At 43.4% G+C, this 17,223-nt stretch overlaps 1 protein-coding gene across 2 annotated transcripts; it reads left to right on the top strand.

The window, feature by feature from the left end:
• Positions 1-3,961: 3,961 nt before the first annotated feature.
• LOC139584290 (cytosolic carboxypeptidase 3-like) lies at positions 3,962-14,014 on the top strand. 2 transcript variants are annotated; one of them, XM_071415956.1, is made up of 19 exons: positions 3,969-4,123; positions 4,948-5,066; positions 5,196-5,351; positions 5,638-5,820; positions 6,072-6,179; positions 6,441-6,588; positions 6,802-6,934; positions 7,088-7,267; positions 7,974-8,212; positions 8,960-9,187; positions 9,370-9,529; positions 9,851-9,977; positions 10,215-10,315; positions 10,428-10,595; positions 10,706-10,789; positions 10,934-10,984; positions 13,105-13,537; positions 13,635-13,698; positions 13,954-14,014. In XM_071415956.1, exons 2-17 carry the CDS (start codon positions 5,036-5,038, stop codon positions 13,321-13,323), a joined length of 2,316 nt encoding a protein of 771 aa, XP_071272057.1. In that variant the 5' UTR covers positions 3,969-4,123; positions 4,948-5,035; the 3' UTR covers positions 13,324-13,537; positions 13,635-13,698; positions 13,954-14,014. The 2 variants fall into 2 exon arrangements, with proteins under 2 accessions (XP_071272058.1, XP_071272057.1); XM_071415957.1 differs by lacking the exons at positions 13,105-13,537; positions 13,635-13,698; positions 13,954-14,014 and having other exon boundaries at positions 3,962-4,123; positions 10,433-10,595.
• The last annotated feature ends 3,209 nt before the right edge of the window (positions 14,015-17,223 follow it).

Here is a 17,223-nt window from a genome sequence, read left to right as displayed (position 1 = left end):
ATTGTTATTCCTCATCAATCTACACACAATACCTCATAATAACAACGCGAAAACAGGTTTTTAGAGATGTTTGCAAATTAATAAAATAAAAAACAGAAATACCTTATTTACTTAAGTATTCAGACCCTTTGCTATGAGACTTGAAATTGAGCTCAGGTGCATCCTGTTTCCAATGATCATCCTTAAGATGTTTCTACAACTTGATTGGAGTCTACTTGTGGTAAATTAAATTGATTGGACATGATTTGGAAAGGCACACACCTGTTTATATAACCCAATCGAACATTTAAGGGCCTCCCGAGTGGCGCAGCGGTCTAAGGCACTGCGGTGCTAGAGGTGTAACTACACACCCGGGTTCGATCCCGGGCTGTATCACAACCGGCCATGATCGGGAGTCCCATAGGGCGGCGCACAATTGGCCCAGCGTCGTCCGGGTTAGGGGATGGTTTGGCCGGGGTAGGCTGTCATTGTAAATAAGAATGTGTTCTTAAATGACTTGCCTAATTAAATAAAGGTTAAATATAAGGTTCCAGTGCATGTCAGAGCAAAGACCAAGCCATGAGGTCGGAGGAATTGTCCATAGAGCTCCGAGACAGGATTGTGTTGAGGCACAGATCTGGGGAAGATTACCAAAACATGTCTGCAGCATTGAAGGTCCCCAAGAACACAGTGGCCTCCATCATTCTTAAATGGAAGAAGTTTGGAACCACCAAGACTCTTCCTAGAGCTGGCCGCCAGGCCAAACTGAGCAATCGGGCAAGAAGGGCCTTGGTCAGGGAGGTGACCAAGAAGCCGATGGTCACTCTGACAGAGTTCCTCTGTGGAGATGGGAGAACCTTCCAGAAGGGCAACCATCTCCACAGCACTCTACCAATCAGGCTTTTTTGGTAGAGTGGCCAGACGGAAGCCACTCCTCAGTAAAAGGCACATAACAGCCGGCTTGGAGTTGGCCAAAAGGCACCTAAAGGACTCTCAGACCATGAGAAACAAGATTCTCTGGTCTGATGAAACCAAGATTTAACTATTTGGCCTGAATGCCAAGCGTCACGTCTGGAGGAAACCTGGCACCACCCCTACGGTGAAGCATGGTGGTGGCAGCATCATGCTGTGGGGATGTTTTTCAGCGGCAGGGACTTGGAGACTAGTCAGGATCGAGAGAAAGATGAATGGAGAAAAGGAAATAGAGATCCTTGATAAAAACCTGCTCCAGAGCCCTCAGGACCTCAGACTGGGGCAAAGGTTCACCTTCCAACAGGACATCGACCCTTAGCACAGCCAATACAACGTAGGAGTGGCTTCGGGACAAGTCTCTGAATGTCCTTGAGTGGCCCAGCCAGTGCGTTGACTGAAACCCAATCAAACATCTCTAGAGAGACCTGAAAATAGCTGTGCAGCAAGTGCGGCGCTCCCCATCCAACTTGACAGAGCTTGAGAGGATCTGTAGAGAAGAATGGGAGAAACTCCACAAATACATGTGTGCCAAGCTTGTAAGCGTCTTACCCAAGAAGACTCGAGGCTGTAATCGCTGCCAAAGGTGTTTCAACAAAGTACTGAGGAAAGGGTCTGAATTCTTATGTAAATGTGATATCTGAAGTTTTTATTTGTAATAAATTTGCAGTAAAAAAAATTTATAAACTTTTATGCTTTGTTATTATGGGGTATTGTTTGTAGATTGATGAGGGAAAAAAACTATTTGATCCATTTTGGAATAAGGCTGTAAGGTAATTTGGGGGGGGGGGGGGGAGTCTAGGGGTCTGAATACTTTCCGAATGCACTGTATACCGAATAGACAATATTGTCCTCGTATAGCACCGACATTTAGTCTGTGCTCTACTGTACTCTACATTCCCTTATTCTAAACAATAAAAATAGAAGATACAATCCAAAAACCTACTGAAATCAGTGGACACCACCATGGGTGTCACAAGCTGGCCTGTGTAATGAATGTGGTCAAGGGTTAACATCCAGGTCACGATTGACCTTTTATAACATTGCCCCAGTCTGAGTAGCACCTGTGCCTGTTGCTTCCACCATGTTGGTTCAATTATTTATATATGTCTAGTTTCTCCACTTGCAAACAGTGGGTTAATTGCACACTTTTTTGTAAGTGCACTGTTGTCTGGCAACACTATTTCTTGCCATGCATGCTGTCTGCATAGTAACACCACCTATACATGCATGTACTGTCATGTATATGACATGATATCAGCTACCATCATCTTATCTTTGAATATCGGGCACAGAAAGTCTTATGAAATCCCACCTATAGATCTCATGTTATAGTATGTCACATAGAGTACTCTGTGTGTGTGTGTGTGTGTGTGTGTGTGTGTGTGTGTGTGTGTGTGTGTGTGTGTGTGTGTGTGTGTGTGTGTGTGCGTGCGTGCGTGCGTGCGTGCGTGCGTGCGTGCGTGCGTGCGTGCGTGCGTGCGTGCGTGCGTGCGTGCGTGCGTGTGATACATTTTCCAGAGCAGTAGGTGTAACTGAAACCAGCTCAGGAGGCAAACCACTGCTAGGGAACTTTAGAGACACCTATAAATAAACAGACACACATTCTAGTGGCTTTTATGGAACTCATGGAACACATGGAACACATGGAGCGATGATGAGCTCATGGCAACAGGCTTCTTCTGATCCTCTAGGATGTATCTATAGTCTGGATCCTAACAGAATAGTTCCGTTTCACTTCCTCGTGAAGCAATTTAGTTTGGGTCCATACTGTAATGTTAATGGTTGTAACTCTAAACGAAACAAAATGACAAGTAGCCTAATTCATAGGCTATAACTTTGTAATAAGCATTTGACCAGGTGCAGTACAAGTAAATACCTGGAAATATATGTTTCCAACCCTGGGTTTAGTGTTCCTAGAAGAGGTAGATCATGTTACAAATAAAATGAATAACATCAACCAATCAATCATTTAGAGTGGTGCAAGTTACATACAACACAGGCGTGCGTGCGTGCGTGTGTCAAGGTCTCTTTATCTTCTCTTGGCTCAGGACCCCTGATAACAACCACCTCTTCCCTGACACCTGGCAGGCCATTACAGACCATTACCAAATGAACACTGTGAGAACAGCAGTGTCTGATGAACAGGAAGGCCTCAAACCACAAGAGATAATGAACGTAAGAGATAAATGAAGATAATGATGATGGTATGAGAATTCTAACGTTACCCTTCTTTGTCTGTAGTAATTGACCTTATCTCTTTACCCTCATTGACACCTGACACTATCCTCTTGGTTCTCTGACAGTTTCAAGTAGGCTTATATCACTGGCTGGCCATGAGGCTCATTTTTATAGTGTGTTTGAGAATTGACCACAACTCCAGCAAATAACTAAATGAAAGTATGTTTTGGGAAAGGGAATCATCGCTATAGGCCTGCCCACCCGTAGAAATATATACTGTGAAGGCATACTATTCTGCAACAATGGTCGTCTTGGGTGGACAACCTCCCCAGGACTCGTTTAGTTCAGTTGATTAATTCGACCATTTAAAAAAAAAACAAGCACACATAAAACTTGACAAAGACATAGATGTACATGAGTAAAAACATTGAAGATAACTCACAAAGTCTGCGAATTATTTCCATTGTGGTCCTCCTATCAAATTACTACTGCCAGATAATTAGTAATTTGTTGTCACCACAAGACATGTTTTACATGAGATGACACCCAACACCTTCTTAAATAAGAAGCATAAATAATGAATTGTCAACAACCATAAATAATATTGGAATTTAACAGAATGATTTTCTTCACATATCAGTTTAAAAAAGTTTGGTGCGCTAATGCAGGAGGATTTTCGGTGCGGGGTTCGATACATTTTTAATGAGGCTATCAATGCATTTGTATACATTAACAACAATTAGATACTTGTTGTTTTTATGTAACATACTGATTGGTATATATGTGATTCAGTGTAGCCGTTCGTCCTAAGAAAATATTGTATATTTCAACTAACAAGTAGAAGAATGTGAGGGATTCCGCGCCACGTTAGTTGTCACGGTGACCGTGTACAGTAAACCGTGCATTTTCCGCTCTGCTGTCTTCACAACACGCTGCCGATGATGCTGTTGCAGGCGACAAGCTTGAGTGAGACATGATGCTTTTCTACTATGCGGTAGGTAGCGAATGCACTCACTTAATAATTGCATAGGAAGTATATTGATAACTAGCTATTGTAGTTTTACCTAAACCAAACAGTAACAAAGACGTTAACGTTAGCTAGGCTAGCTAGTTAACGTTAACGTGCCACTGACTGGTGTGTGTTGTGTTTTGTTCTTTCACAGGTGACAATGTGTGTGAGCTGATAAAATCAAATGTGTCACATACACGTATTTAGAAGATGTTTTTGCGGGTGTAGCGAAATGCTTGTGTTCCTGATGTTGACCAAATCCTGACCTGAATGAATAAAACGTCCGCATTATATTTGCAATCTTGAATTGTTGGCTAAACCAATTAAACCTAGTTATCACGATATTAATGCATTTTAACGTTACCTGTTGTTATTTTGTTTTGGATTTAATACACGTTTTTGTTGTAGACGTTTATTTTTGCTTAATTCATTAGTCAATGAAACCAAACCATGGTGGGTGATGATGTCACAGGAAAACGTCTGTCAGTTTCTAATTAATTTAGCTGGCCTCTGACTTTCTGAAGAGTGTGTCTCATCTTTTTGAATGTACAACGCTGCTAAATGAGATCAGGCCAGCGAGTTTTAAGTGACGGGGTGAATTTCTGTGCAGTCAGATTGAATTACAGTCTGGTTGACTGGCTGCAGCATTCCAAGGAGAGGTATTTTGGAAATCTGCCCTCAAACCACTATGGAAATTGATATTGCAACTGTAAAAAAAAAAGTGTGTTCTGCTGGGTTTACCTGACTCGTGTTTATTATGCTTTTTAGGAGCAGACTTCACAATCATAACCTATGTGTGACTATTTCAGAAAACTATATTCATGATACCAACTGTTCCATGTGCAACAATACAAAGACACAGACCTAGAAACCGTTCTAAAAAGACATGCATCTACGATGTATCCTCTCTACAACAGACAATATGAGGGTTAGTATGATCTTGACACTGAGATTATGGAATGAGTTTCATGCATGTTTATGAAAGCTTGCAGTCTCGGTGAGTGAGATTACCCTGATGTACATTCAAAATTAGATCAATTATCCTGCCGTTCCACAGGATTTACAGGGGATGACAATGAGATGAGGGACAACATTCATAGAAGAACATGTCACAGCTCTTTCAGCTACTCATCTTTTGATGATGAAGAGGAGTTGGAGGATGAAGAACAGGTGAAGGCACCTGCGGAGGAGGAGTGTTCCCACAAGAGTGAAGGTAAGATAGAATCCAAGTACAGGAAGGCACAGAGCACCAACCATAGCTTGGTTGTTCGTTTTCACTGTCAAAGGTAAAGCTGTAAGACATGTTTAAGTCTATTGTATCATTAAAGTTTCAAAGAACAATGAAATCACTGAATTAACTACATGGTTTGGAAATTAGTTAAACTAACTAACTTTCACCAAACCAATGGAACTTGTAGTTAAACTAGTAGTGAAGCGACAGCTACTGCTTCCCAAACTGCTCACCATATTGGCTAAAACCCAAACTTCTTCCCACACAGATGTGTCACGTGTTTCTCCACTACCCAGAACCACCCAGGTGGTATTTGAGATCCAGTCGGGAAGGGCTGTGCCTCGCCTCAGGGAGCCCCGACACCTGTACGGTGTGTCTGGACATGTGTCCCAAACATTGCCACGCTGGCCCCACGAGTGGGAGGTCATCCCGGGGGAAATTCAGCATATTGGTGAGAATACTACAGACTAAAGAGAAATGGGAGGTGTCAAGAGATGTATAATCATTTAGAGGAAAGCTAGACTTTAGACCACAGTCAATATCACATGACAAGAGCACTTCATGTACTGAAAAGAGATTCAGGAAAAGCTCTCTCAATCTTAGATCCAAAGAGCACCTTTTTTATTTATATGTTTTTTTACAAGCAAAGCAACACTCTGTATTTTGTCTTCTCTTTTCTCTGTGTGTTTTGTCTGTTGTCAGAGTGGGCTCCTCCCTTCCCAGAGCCGCTGTGTGCTCAGATGAACACCAGCGAGTGGCTGAGACCAGAGTCTGAAGAGGAAGGCGCCGTTGTGTATGACACACAGAGAGGTAAACTCAAATCAAATAACATGTCCACTCTGTCAATCACTGAGCTCTACCACAGACCTGCCTGTGTCCAAATAGAAGGCTGTTTGTTTTGTTTGGAGTGCCAGATGGGGGGGGGGGGGGGGGGTACTCCACTGATTCAGTTGCTCCAGTCAAGATAAATCAAGTGCACATGGATAGTAACAAATGCTATTTGCACCCAGTTCTGCTCATCCCCAGGACACTTCATGTGTCTCTTTGTTTTAAATGTCCATGTCTGTGCAGATAAAGATAACTACTTCCTGGGTTCTCGTGTGGGGGGTCGTCGCTCCTCCCTGACCGCTGCTGCTGTGTCTCTCTCTGGCCCTGATGACATCACTCTGCTGTTCGAGGGACGCTTCGAGAGTGGCAACCTGCTGAAAGCAACAAGGGTGTGAGTACAGAGCATCCATAAGTATTGTAAACCCTCTCACACTGTCATTCAAAGTTATGAGTGAATGAATGTTCACTCACCAACAACTTACAGTATTTTCTGTGTTGTGTGATTCGATTTCAATCCTCGCATGTTGTCACACATCCTAGTTATGAGTGAATGAATGTCCCCAGTCATTTTCATTCCTTATAATCTTATTTAATTTAATTCCAGTGGTGAATTTGATTATGAGCTCTCGCTGCGGACGGACCTGTACACAGAGAAGCACACTCAGTGGTTCTACTTCCGGGTGAGGAACACGAGGGCGGGGGTTCGTTACCGCTTCACCATCACCAACCTGCTGAAGGTAGACAGTTATTACCATTTTTACTGGGACTCTTTTCCCTCACGTCTATTCTCTTCTCTTTTTCTCAAGTAAAGTATTTTACAACATGTTCATATGACACACAGTAGCTTAACACCTAATAAATAATAATAATGAATAGATGTTGATTTGAAGGTGACCAGTCTGTATGAAGAGGGGCAGCTGCCTCTGCTCTACTCTGAAGAGGAGGCCCGGATCCAGGGGGTGGGCTGGCACCGCGTGGGCCAACAGGTCTCCTACCAACGTAACGGACGGCAGCACGCCAACCAGCCCTGCTACTCCCTCTCCTGGACCTTTTGCTTCCCTTATGACCAGGTAAAGGGCAAGAACCGCAGTGCTTAACTCTTATCCTCTTGTCTTGTGTAAATCAATGAAACGGTGCTTGGAGCCAACAATCAATCACATCATTCAATGAAAAGGGCCAGCACTGACTTTAATCCTTTGTCCACATTCTGATTGTACCCACAGTTTACACATGGTATTAAAATATGTCTCATATCTGTCCACTGTGTCCGCAATGTGAATAGATTTCCTGGTCCGTCCGTGTATGCAAATTATTTGACAAGTATTATTTCAAAATAATATGAATGTATTTATTTACATTTTAATATATTGATGCCATAAGTCAATAGTGCCACCTGTCAATGATTTTAGAATGAGGGATAATAACTATTTAAATGGTGTGTCCAGATCTGTTTACACTTGAAAGATATCCAGACATAATGCCTGTCTGACTACCTCCCGAGGTGGTCAGGAAGATCTGATCACAATCAGATCACAATGCATCTTTTAATCGTCTACACGTGTCTAAAAATGTGGGCACAATCAGAATGTGGACAAGATCAGAACAAAGGATGCATGTTAGAATCAGGTATAAATGGTGCTTTTGTTGTCATTTTCTTTGGCTTATTTAAGCAACATGTTACAATATATCAATATCAATATATATTATACTTTTCTTCAAATACACAATATTGTATTTACAATACAGTGAAGTTGTTATTATTGTTGTCTTGATCAGGACACCTGTTACCTGGCCCACTGCTTCCCCTACACCTACTCCAACCTGTGGGCCCACCTGTCCGAGATCGAGCGGGACCCCCACCGCTCGCGGTTCTGTAAGGTGCGGACTCTGTGCCGGTCGCTGGCAGGTAACCTGGTTCCGGTGCTGACGGTGACCAACCCATCCCACCGTGGGGACAGGATTCACAAGCCTGCTGTGGTTCTGACCGCCCGGATACACCCCGGGGAGACCAACAGGTAGAGACCAACGGGTAGAGACCAACGGGTAGAAACCAACAGGTAGAGACCAACGGGTAGAGACCAACGGGTAGAGACCAACGGGTAGAGACAAACGGGTAGAGACCAACGGGTAGAGACCAATGGGTAGAGACCAATGGGTAGAGACCAACGGGTAGAGACCAACGGGTAGAGACCAACAGGTAGAGACCAACAGGTAGAGACCAACGGGTAGAGACCAACAGGTAGAGACCAACGGGTAGAGACCAACGGGTAGAGACCAACGGGTAGAGACCAACGGGTAGAGACCAACGGGTAGTGACCAACAGGTAGAGACCAACAGGTAGAGACCAACAGGTAGAGACCAACGGGTAGAGACAAACGGGTAGAGACCAACGGGTAGTGCTTTGGTCGTGTCTGAAATGGCACTCTATTCTGTATATCAGGGCTATTCAACTCTTACACTATGAGGTCCAGAGCCTGCTGCTTTTCTGTTCTACCTGATAATTAATTGCACCCACCTGGTGTTCCAGGTCTAAATCAGTCCCTGATTAGAGGGGAACAATGAAAATGCAGTGGAACTAGCTTCCAGGTCCAGAGTTGAGGTTGAGGTCTCTGTATAGTGCACTGCTTTTGACCAAATTCAGATTCCTGATTTCTTTATTGCCACACAATCTAAGTTAAGTGTTATTTTCATTCCGTAAAGCATGGTAGGATAACTCTGATAGAGTGCCATACTATACATCAAAATATACAACTGACCGACAGCTCCTGGGTGATGAGGGGTATGCTGAACTTCCTGCTGGGAGATTCTCCAGACGCGGCGCTGCTTCGAGGTGCCTTCGTCTTCAAGCTGGTGCCCATGCTGAACCCGGACGGGGTTATAGTAGGTAACTACCGCTGCTCGCTGACCGGACGTGACCTCAACCGCAACTACAAGTCCATCCTCAGAGACTCCTTCCCTACCGTGTGGGCCACACACACCATGGTCCAGAGGTACCAATCAATCAGTTAACCAATCAATCAGTTAACCAATCAACCAATCTATCCATAAATCAGTTAAACAATCAGTCAGTTAACCAATCAGTCAGTTAACCAATCAGTCAGTTAACCAATCAGTCAGTTAACCAATCAGTCAGACAATTTGACCAAACAATAATAGCACATATGTTCTCCAGACTGTGTGAGGAGCGTAAGGTGCTGCTGTACTGTGATCTCCATGGACACAGCCGTAAACACAACGTCTTCACCTACGGCTGTGAGAATCCCCGGTCCGCTGACAGACACCCTCACCAACGAGTCTTCCCTCTGATGCTCAGCAAGAACTGCCCTGACATGGTTCATTACTCTTCCTCACTCATTGTTTTAGTCAAGACGAGGTTCCGTATCCACTAAGTGTCTCAGAGTAGGAGTGCTGATCTAGGCTCAGGTACCCAAATGTCCATGTCATCTTATTCATTCTGATCTAAAAGGCTAATCTGATCCTAGAGATGCACTCCTACGCTGAGACACTTTATGAATACAGCCCCAGTTCAGATGAAATGGCTGAGATAAGATCACACAGTTTAAACAGAATTTAGCTTGATCTGAACTGCCTAGTTCTTTCTCATGTTGGCTGTTGGGGTTTTCCAAGATTCAGCTAATCTTGTGTGTCCTCAGTTCTCGTTTGGGAGCTGTAAGTTCAAGGTACAGCGCAGTAAGGAGGGAACAGGTAGAGTGGCTCTGTGGAGGCTGGGGGTCCTCAACTCCTTCACCCTGGAGACATCGTTCTGTGGCTCCAACATCGGTAAGGATATCCACATCGCTGCATCTCTACCATGTCTCTTTAGCAGAAGAGAGAGAGACAGAGACAGTGGAGCTAGATTTTTCTACCAAACGATAGTTACATGAATGGAAAGGAAACATTTGATAGACGTATTATAACTAAAATACTTTACTTGATTCAGAGTGAACTGCACACGTCTCAGGGTTTACAAGTCAGATTCAGTCAGACCAAAGATGTTCACTTTTGGTTTGATTCCAGGTAAGAGGAAAGGGACCCATTTCAGCACTCAGGACCTAGAGATGTTGGGGGCTCAGTTCTGTGACACACTACTGGACTACTGTGACCCGGACCGGACAAAGGTGGGACCAGAACCGGACACAACTGTCTGTAGTCCTGGCGATATCTGCTTGTCCACAGTGTAAGCACAGTAGCTATACTGAAACAGATCTCACTGGTGTGTTGTTTCTGCAGTACAGCGTGTGTTTGAGAGAGCTACAGGAGATCATGAGACAGGAGGCAGGTCTGCCAATAGACAACGAGCCTACAGATACCTCACTGACCGACCACGAGGCCAGCACCAGTGGATCCAACAGCTCCCAGACGGACGGACCTCCTGCTCACCTCCAGGCCTTCAACAAGGTAGTAACAGTAGTATTGCTGTCTCGCTAACAAAAAGTTTTTGTATCTGGGTAGGAGTTTCGAGGTGACTAATAACCCACCGGTCTGTCTGTATTCTCTCTATAACACAGATGACGTCCCGTAAGAAGCTGAAGTCCAAGAAGGAGAGGAACAAATCTCCCCTGGTCAGAGCCAGGGAGAGTGAGGAAAAGGGGGTGAGTATCATCATTGGGATGTTTGTGGCATTCTCTCTCTCAATATGGACTACACTGTCAGATTTGTCCTTTAGAAGTACGGATCAGTTTCCTTTGTTAGTTCATCTTAGTAAGCTTGATTTTTGCTATCCTTTTACCTTACAGGATAATGGTGTCAAAAAGACGTTGAAGAAAAGCAAATATGTATTGAAGCCTGTAAGTCCCATGCTTTAAACATCATATGCAATGAAAATGAAGAGGAACTCCCAAGTTTGGAAAGTATTCACACCCCTTCTAAAATGTCCTCATCAATCTACACACAATACCCCATAATGACATCACAATACTCCATAATGACATCACAATACCCCATACAGGTTTTTAGACATTTTTGCACATTTATTACAAATAACAAACAGAAATACCTTATTTACATAAGTATTGAGACCCTTTGCTATGAGACTTGAAATTGAGCTCAGGTGCATCCTGTTTCCATTGATCATCCTTGAGATGTTTCTACAACTGAATTGGAGTCCACCTGTGGTAAATTCAATTGATTGGACATGATTTGGAAAGGCACACACCTGTCTATATAAGGTCCCTCAGTTGACAGTGCATGTCAGAGCAAAAACCAAACCATTAGGTTGAAGAAATTGTCCGTAGAGCTCTGAGACAGGATTGTGTCGAGGCACAGATCGGGGGAAGGGTACCAAAAAATGTCTGCAGCATCAGGCCTTTATGTTAGAGTGGCCAGACAGAAAGCCACTCCTCAGTAAAAGGCACATGACAGCCCGCTTGGTTTGAAACAAGATTCTCTGGTCTGATGAAATCAAGATTGAACTCTTTGGCCTGAATGCCAAGCGTCACGTCTGGAGGAAACCTTGCACAATCCCTACGGTGAAGCATGGTGGTGGCAGCATCATGCTGTGGGGATATTTTTCAGAGGCAGGGACTGGGAGACTAGTCAGGATTGAGGGAAAGATAAACGGAGCAAAGTACAGAGAGATCCTTGATGAAAACCTGCTCCAGAGCGCTGAAGACCTCAGACCGGGACGAAGGTTCACCTTCCAGCAGGACAACGACCCCAAGTACACAGCCAAGACAATGCAGGGGTGGCTTCGGGACAAGTCTCTGAATGTCCTTGAGTGGCCCAGCCAGAGCCCGGACTTGAACCCGATCCAAAATCTCTGGAGAGACCTAAAAATAGCTGTACAGCGACTCTTCCCATCCAACCTGACAGAGCTTGAGAGGATCTGCAGAGAATAATGGGAGAAACTCCCCAAATACAGGTGTGCCAAGCTTGTAGCGTCATACCAAAGAAGACTCAAAGCTGTATTCGCTGTTAAAGGTGCTTCAACAAAGTACTGATTAAAGGTCTGAATACTTGTAAATGTGATATTTCAGTTTTGTATATTATGTTTTGCAAAAAAATCAAAAAAACGTTTTTCTTGCTTTGTCATTATGGGCTGTTGTGTGTTGATTGATCAGGGGAAAAAACAATTGAATCAATTTTAGAATAAGGCTGTAACGTTAAAATTTTGGGGAAAAAGTCAAGGGGTTTGAATACTTCTGAATGCACTGTACATATTGATAAATGTGCACACCTGAACATGTGTATAGCATGGATGGAAAATGTTAGGACAAAGGCCATAATCAGCTAACCACTTGGGGCCATTAGCACCTGTTAGTGTGACTGACATGGAGCTAGCAAATCCTTCTCTGCCAGCCTACCCTGACCCTTACCCTGACCCTTACCCTGACCCTGACCCTGCTCACCAATCTGATGAAAAGGAAAGCATGTCAGGTGAAACAGGAGCTGGTGGATTGATGTACGAGGGAGGGCTACGCTCTTAGAAAAAAAAGGTGCCATCTAGAACCCTTTTTAGTTCCAGGTAGATCCCTTTTGGTTCCATGTAGAACCCTTTTTAGTTCCAGGTGGAACCCTTTTGGTTCCATGTAGAACCCTTTTTGGTTCCATGTAGAACCCTTTTTAGTTCCAGGTATAACCCCTTTGGTTCCATGTAGAACCCTTTCTACAGAGGATTTTACATGGAACTCAAAAGGGTTCTACCTGGAACCCCCCCCCCCCCCAAAATATCCTCCCACTGCCTTTTTTCTAAGAGTGTAGAGAGTGTGGTGTCACTTTCACTCCCTATCTTGCACAAAAATCTTTACACAACCAGTGTGTGGTGTCTCCTCTAAGGTTCTGTTAACATTTTTTGTGCAGTCAAGTTCATCAGAAATGATCTGTTGTATTAGCTACAGCCATTGTGTCAAATGTGTTGTACATCAGTTGTAGAACCTGAGTGTGTATGGGGCCTCTGTTTGTGTTCCAGTTAAAGGCTCCTCCAGCAGTGCCCAGAAGGGAACCTCCAAAATGGAGGGAGAGACAACTGGTCCCCCCTGATCCCAGTCCGCCAGATAAGAAGGCAGTCTATCGTTCCTTCAGAACGGAGAGAAAGACTGTTACACTGGTTATGTTTTTCATCATTCTCTTACCCCCCTCAAGTGGTGTAGGAGAATACTGCGTTCCCACATTCACACTCACAACATGATATTCATTTGAATCACTGAATGTCTGTTTTCTCCTGTTGTGCATGTAACTAAGCATTCCTCTTAAGCATGTGTTTATTTCTGCGTCCCTCAGTTATTCCTTTATCATGATGATACATGTTCAGAGCATGTATCACCGTCCTCCCTGCGTGTTTCCTTCAGGTATCTGTCCTATACCTTGTCTTTGACACCAAGAAGCCGGCCATGACATCGAAGGTAGAACTCTTATTGACAAGTCAAAGCCGACAACACTTTGTTTTACACTACAGTACGTAATTTGAAGGATTGGCTTGTCTTGGTTTCAATTTTACAGTCGGAGTACCTGCAGCACCTGATGGCTGATTATGTGAGGAGCAGGATGCAGTTGACCCTCAATGGTAGAGTAGGTCTTTTCAAGGTCTTCTCTTCTGTTCTCTTTTCTTCTGCTCTCTTCTCCTCTCTTCTCATCTCTTCTCTCTTTTCTCCTCTCCTTCTTTTCTCCTGTCTTCTCGTCTCTTTTCCTCTCTTCTCTCTTTTCCTCTTCTCTTTGCTTCTCTTCTCTGCCTTCAATACTTCTCTCTGTAACACCACATACCTGCCTCTCATTACTAATCTGTATCTATCCATTCCATCTTGTCCATGTTGCACTGTAGGCTACGACTGGGGTCCTTGCCAGTGCCCCCAGGCCACCCACCTGCCCCACTCACAGCTGTCCCGGGACAACAGAGACGGGGAGCGACTGCCCGGCCTGGCTAACCTGCCTGCAGGAGACAAGTCCATCAGAAGGCTCTCCCCAGTCCAGTGTAAGCAGAGAGTGGTAGATGGAACTGTTACAGCCATAGAATCAAAATAACTTGAAAGGGCATTGCAATTGAATTCAAAGCGTACCAGTCAAATTGCCATTGTCTGAGACGTTGTTGTCGTTTTTAGGAATTGGCATTTCTGCTCTCTTTGACATACTGTATGTGAAAAGCATTCTATTTATTCTAAATTCTTATCTCTCTCTCAACAGGGAGAGGACCCACATCCTACACCGCCCCATCCAACCTGCAACTCCCATCCAACAGGTAAAGACACATAGTTACCCATTGATATACATAAATATAGATACGTAGATGTACAAATGTTGACGTACCTACAGTAAACATACAATAGTAGACATTATAGATGTGTGTGTGTGTGTGTGTGTGTGTGTGTGTGTGTGTGTGTGTGTGTGTGTGTGTGTGTGTGTGTGTGTGTGTGTGTGTGTGTGTGTGTGTGTGTGTGTGTGTGTGTGTGTGTGTGTGTGTGTGTGTGTGTGTGTGTGTGTAGTCAGGGGAAGTGCAGCATAGCTCAGGGACACCAGTGTAAGTGCCAGCTGTGGTACGGTCTAGGACTGAAGGAGGACAGAGCTGGGAGGACAACAACAGGACTCAGGAAGACCAAGGATATCAGTGACAGCCACTAGAAAATACATTCCTTTATTCTCTTTATTCTCCACAGACAGACCTCACACAGTAACCCTAGCTCTACCTGTCCAAGATCACTCATTAAAACGTGCTGTCATTTGTGTGTTGTAATCATGTTTACAAGCTTTATCTGTTGTTGTCTTATTTAATTTCACCCAGTTTATTATGTCAATAGATTACCTCAAATAGACAGTCAAATATCCACCAACAGAAGCCTGTTTGATATGTTATTCCTCTCACATTAAGATACTCTTTGAGTACTCTAGTACCATACACTCTCCAAGAGTCAGTAGTACAAAGAGATAAACCTACAGTTGGACAGACACCAGATTGTCCCCATATTCCTAACAAAAATGGCTAACTCAACAAAGGCTGTTATCCGTACACACCTTGTCACACAAGATAAAACATAGATGTCGGTTGTCCAAGGTGAGTGAAGAGTTAGGAGGTACAGGTACATTACAGGAGGCTGAGGATGAAACAAACTGCCATTTATTAACAGAGCTGTACACATTTCATTAACAGTATATTCACTACCATGTTGTGACATGCAGGATTGTGGTCAATTCCATTTCAATTGAGGAAATAAGCATGAAAATCTGATTCCAATTCTCCCTTTGTTTTTCACTTAATTTTACTTCCTGAATATTTCCTAAATTAAAATTGAATTGATCCCAACCCTGGTGACATGCCAAACCATTTTACCTTAGGATGGATGTATTGAATCTCTGTTCATAGATTCCCTCCACTGCCTCCGGTTCCTGTAAGGGAGTTTGTCTCTGAGCCCGAGGAGCTACCCAGCATGTCAGCAGGGATGGAATGGCTGTTTCTGCGACCACCCTGCCCCATATTCACCCACCTGGGGACCGACTCAGACTCAGGAGCCTGTGTCCAAAGGTGAGTGGCATTTCATTAGCCTGATCCCAGATCTGTTTGTGTTCCAAAAGTAACTTCAGCATACAAAACAACTGATTCAAACGAAAAGTTTAAATTGATTAATCAAATTATTGTAATGAAATTTCAATCAAATTCCTGTCTGAACACAACGGAATTTTAATTCCGGTTTACAATATATAAATAGTCAGTACAGAATACTGTTAGTGCCTGACAATAAAACAAGTTTAACATTAAAATGTTACCCCCTTTTTATCCTATATACAGCACATGTCATTCTGATCCGGCAAGAATGAAACACAAAAAGAAGAAGCTGAAAGTAACTGAAGAAATTAAAAGAAACAGATCGGTACATCATCAACACAACAAGACCACATCAGGAACCTCACCGATGAATGTGAGCTAATGTACTGCATTGCAATGTAATACTATGTACTGTATCAATATTCATATTCAGACCGTATTAAGTTATTTTAAGTGTTAAAAACATCACACAATAATTACAGTTGAAGTCGGAAGTTTACATACACTTAGGTTGGAGTCATTAAAACTAGTTTTTCAACCACTCCACAAATTTCTTGTTAACAAACTATAGTTTGTGCAAGTCGGTTAGGACATCTACTTTGTGCATGACACAAGTAATCTTTCCAACAATTGTTTACAGACAGATTATTTCACTTATAATTCACTGTATCACAATTCCAGTGGGTCAGAAGTTTACATACACTAAGTTGACTGTGCCTTTAAACAGCTTGGAAAATTCCAGAAAATGATGTCATGGCTTTAGAAGCTTCTGATAGGCTAATTGACATAATTTGAGTCAATTGGAGGTGTACCTGTGGATGTATTTCAAGGCCTACCTTCAAACTCAGTGCCTCTTTGCTTGACATCATGGGAAAATCAAAAGAAATCAGCCAAGACCTCAGAAAAACATTGTAGACCTGTCACGTTCCTGACCTGTTTTCTCTTGTTTTGTATGTGTTTATTGGTCAGGGCGTGAGCGGGGTGGGCATTTCTATGTGTTGTGTTTCTATGTTGGGTTAAAGGGTTGCCTGGTATGGCTCTCTATTAGAGGCAGGTGTTTGGCATTTCCTCTGATTGAGAGTCATATTAAGGTAGGTTGTTCTCAATGTTTGTTTGTGGGTGATTGTCTCCTGTGTCTTTCGTGTCTGTGTATGTGCACCACACGGGACTGTCTTGGCTGTTCGTTCGTTCGTTTGATGTAGTCTGTTCCTGTTCGTGAGTTCTGCGTGTAGTTATGTAAGTTCCATGTTCAGGTCTGTCTACGTCGTGTTTGTTATTTTGTAATTTCCAAGTGTTTTCGTATTTCGTCTTCGTGTTTCAATAAATATCATTTATGTCTAATTACCTCGCTGCGTATTGGTCCACCGATCCTTCTCTCCTCTCCTCGTCCGAGGAAGAGGAGGAAGACGACAGCCGTAACAAGACCTCCACAAGTCTGGTTCATCCATGGGAGCAATTTCCAAACTCCTGAAGGTACCACCTTCATCTGTACAAACAATAGTACGCAAGTATAAACACCATGGGACCACGCAGCCATCATACCGCTCAGGAAGGAGA

This window comes from Salvelinus alpinus, chromosome 9, assembly GCF_045679555.1.
Source record: "Salvelinus alpinus chromosome 9, SLU_Salpinus.1, whole genome shotgun sequence".
Classification (NCBI taxonomy): domain Eukaryota; kingdom Metazoa; phylum Chordata; class Actinopteri; order Salmoniformes; family Salmonidae; genus Salvelinus; species Salvelinus alpinus.
Note: the sequence above shows the minus strand (reverse complement) of the source record. Positions and strands in the feature narration are given on the sequence as shown.

Coding starts and splice junctions, on each gene's coding strand:
- LOC139584290 (XM_071415956.1), top strand. CDS start 5,036: ATGTATCCTCTCTACAACAGACAATATGAGG. Junction 6,589..6,801: donor CTGCTGAAAGCAACAAGGGT/GTGAGTACAGAG, acceptor ATTTAATTCCAG/TGGTGAATTTGATTATGAGC. Junction 9,188..9,369: donor ACACACACCATGGTCCAGAG/GTACCAATCAAT, acceptor TATGTTCTCCAG/ACTGTGTGAGGAGCGTAAGG.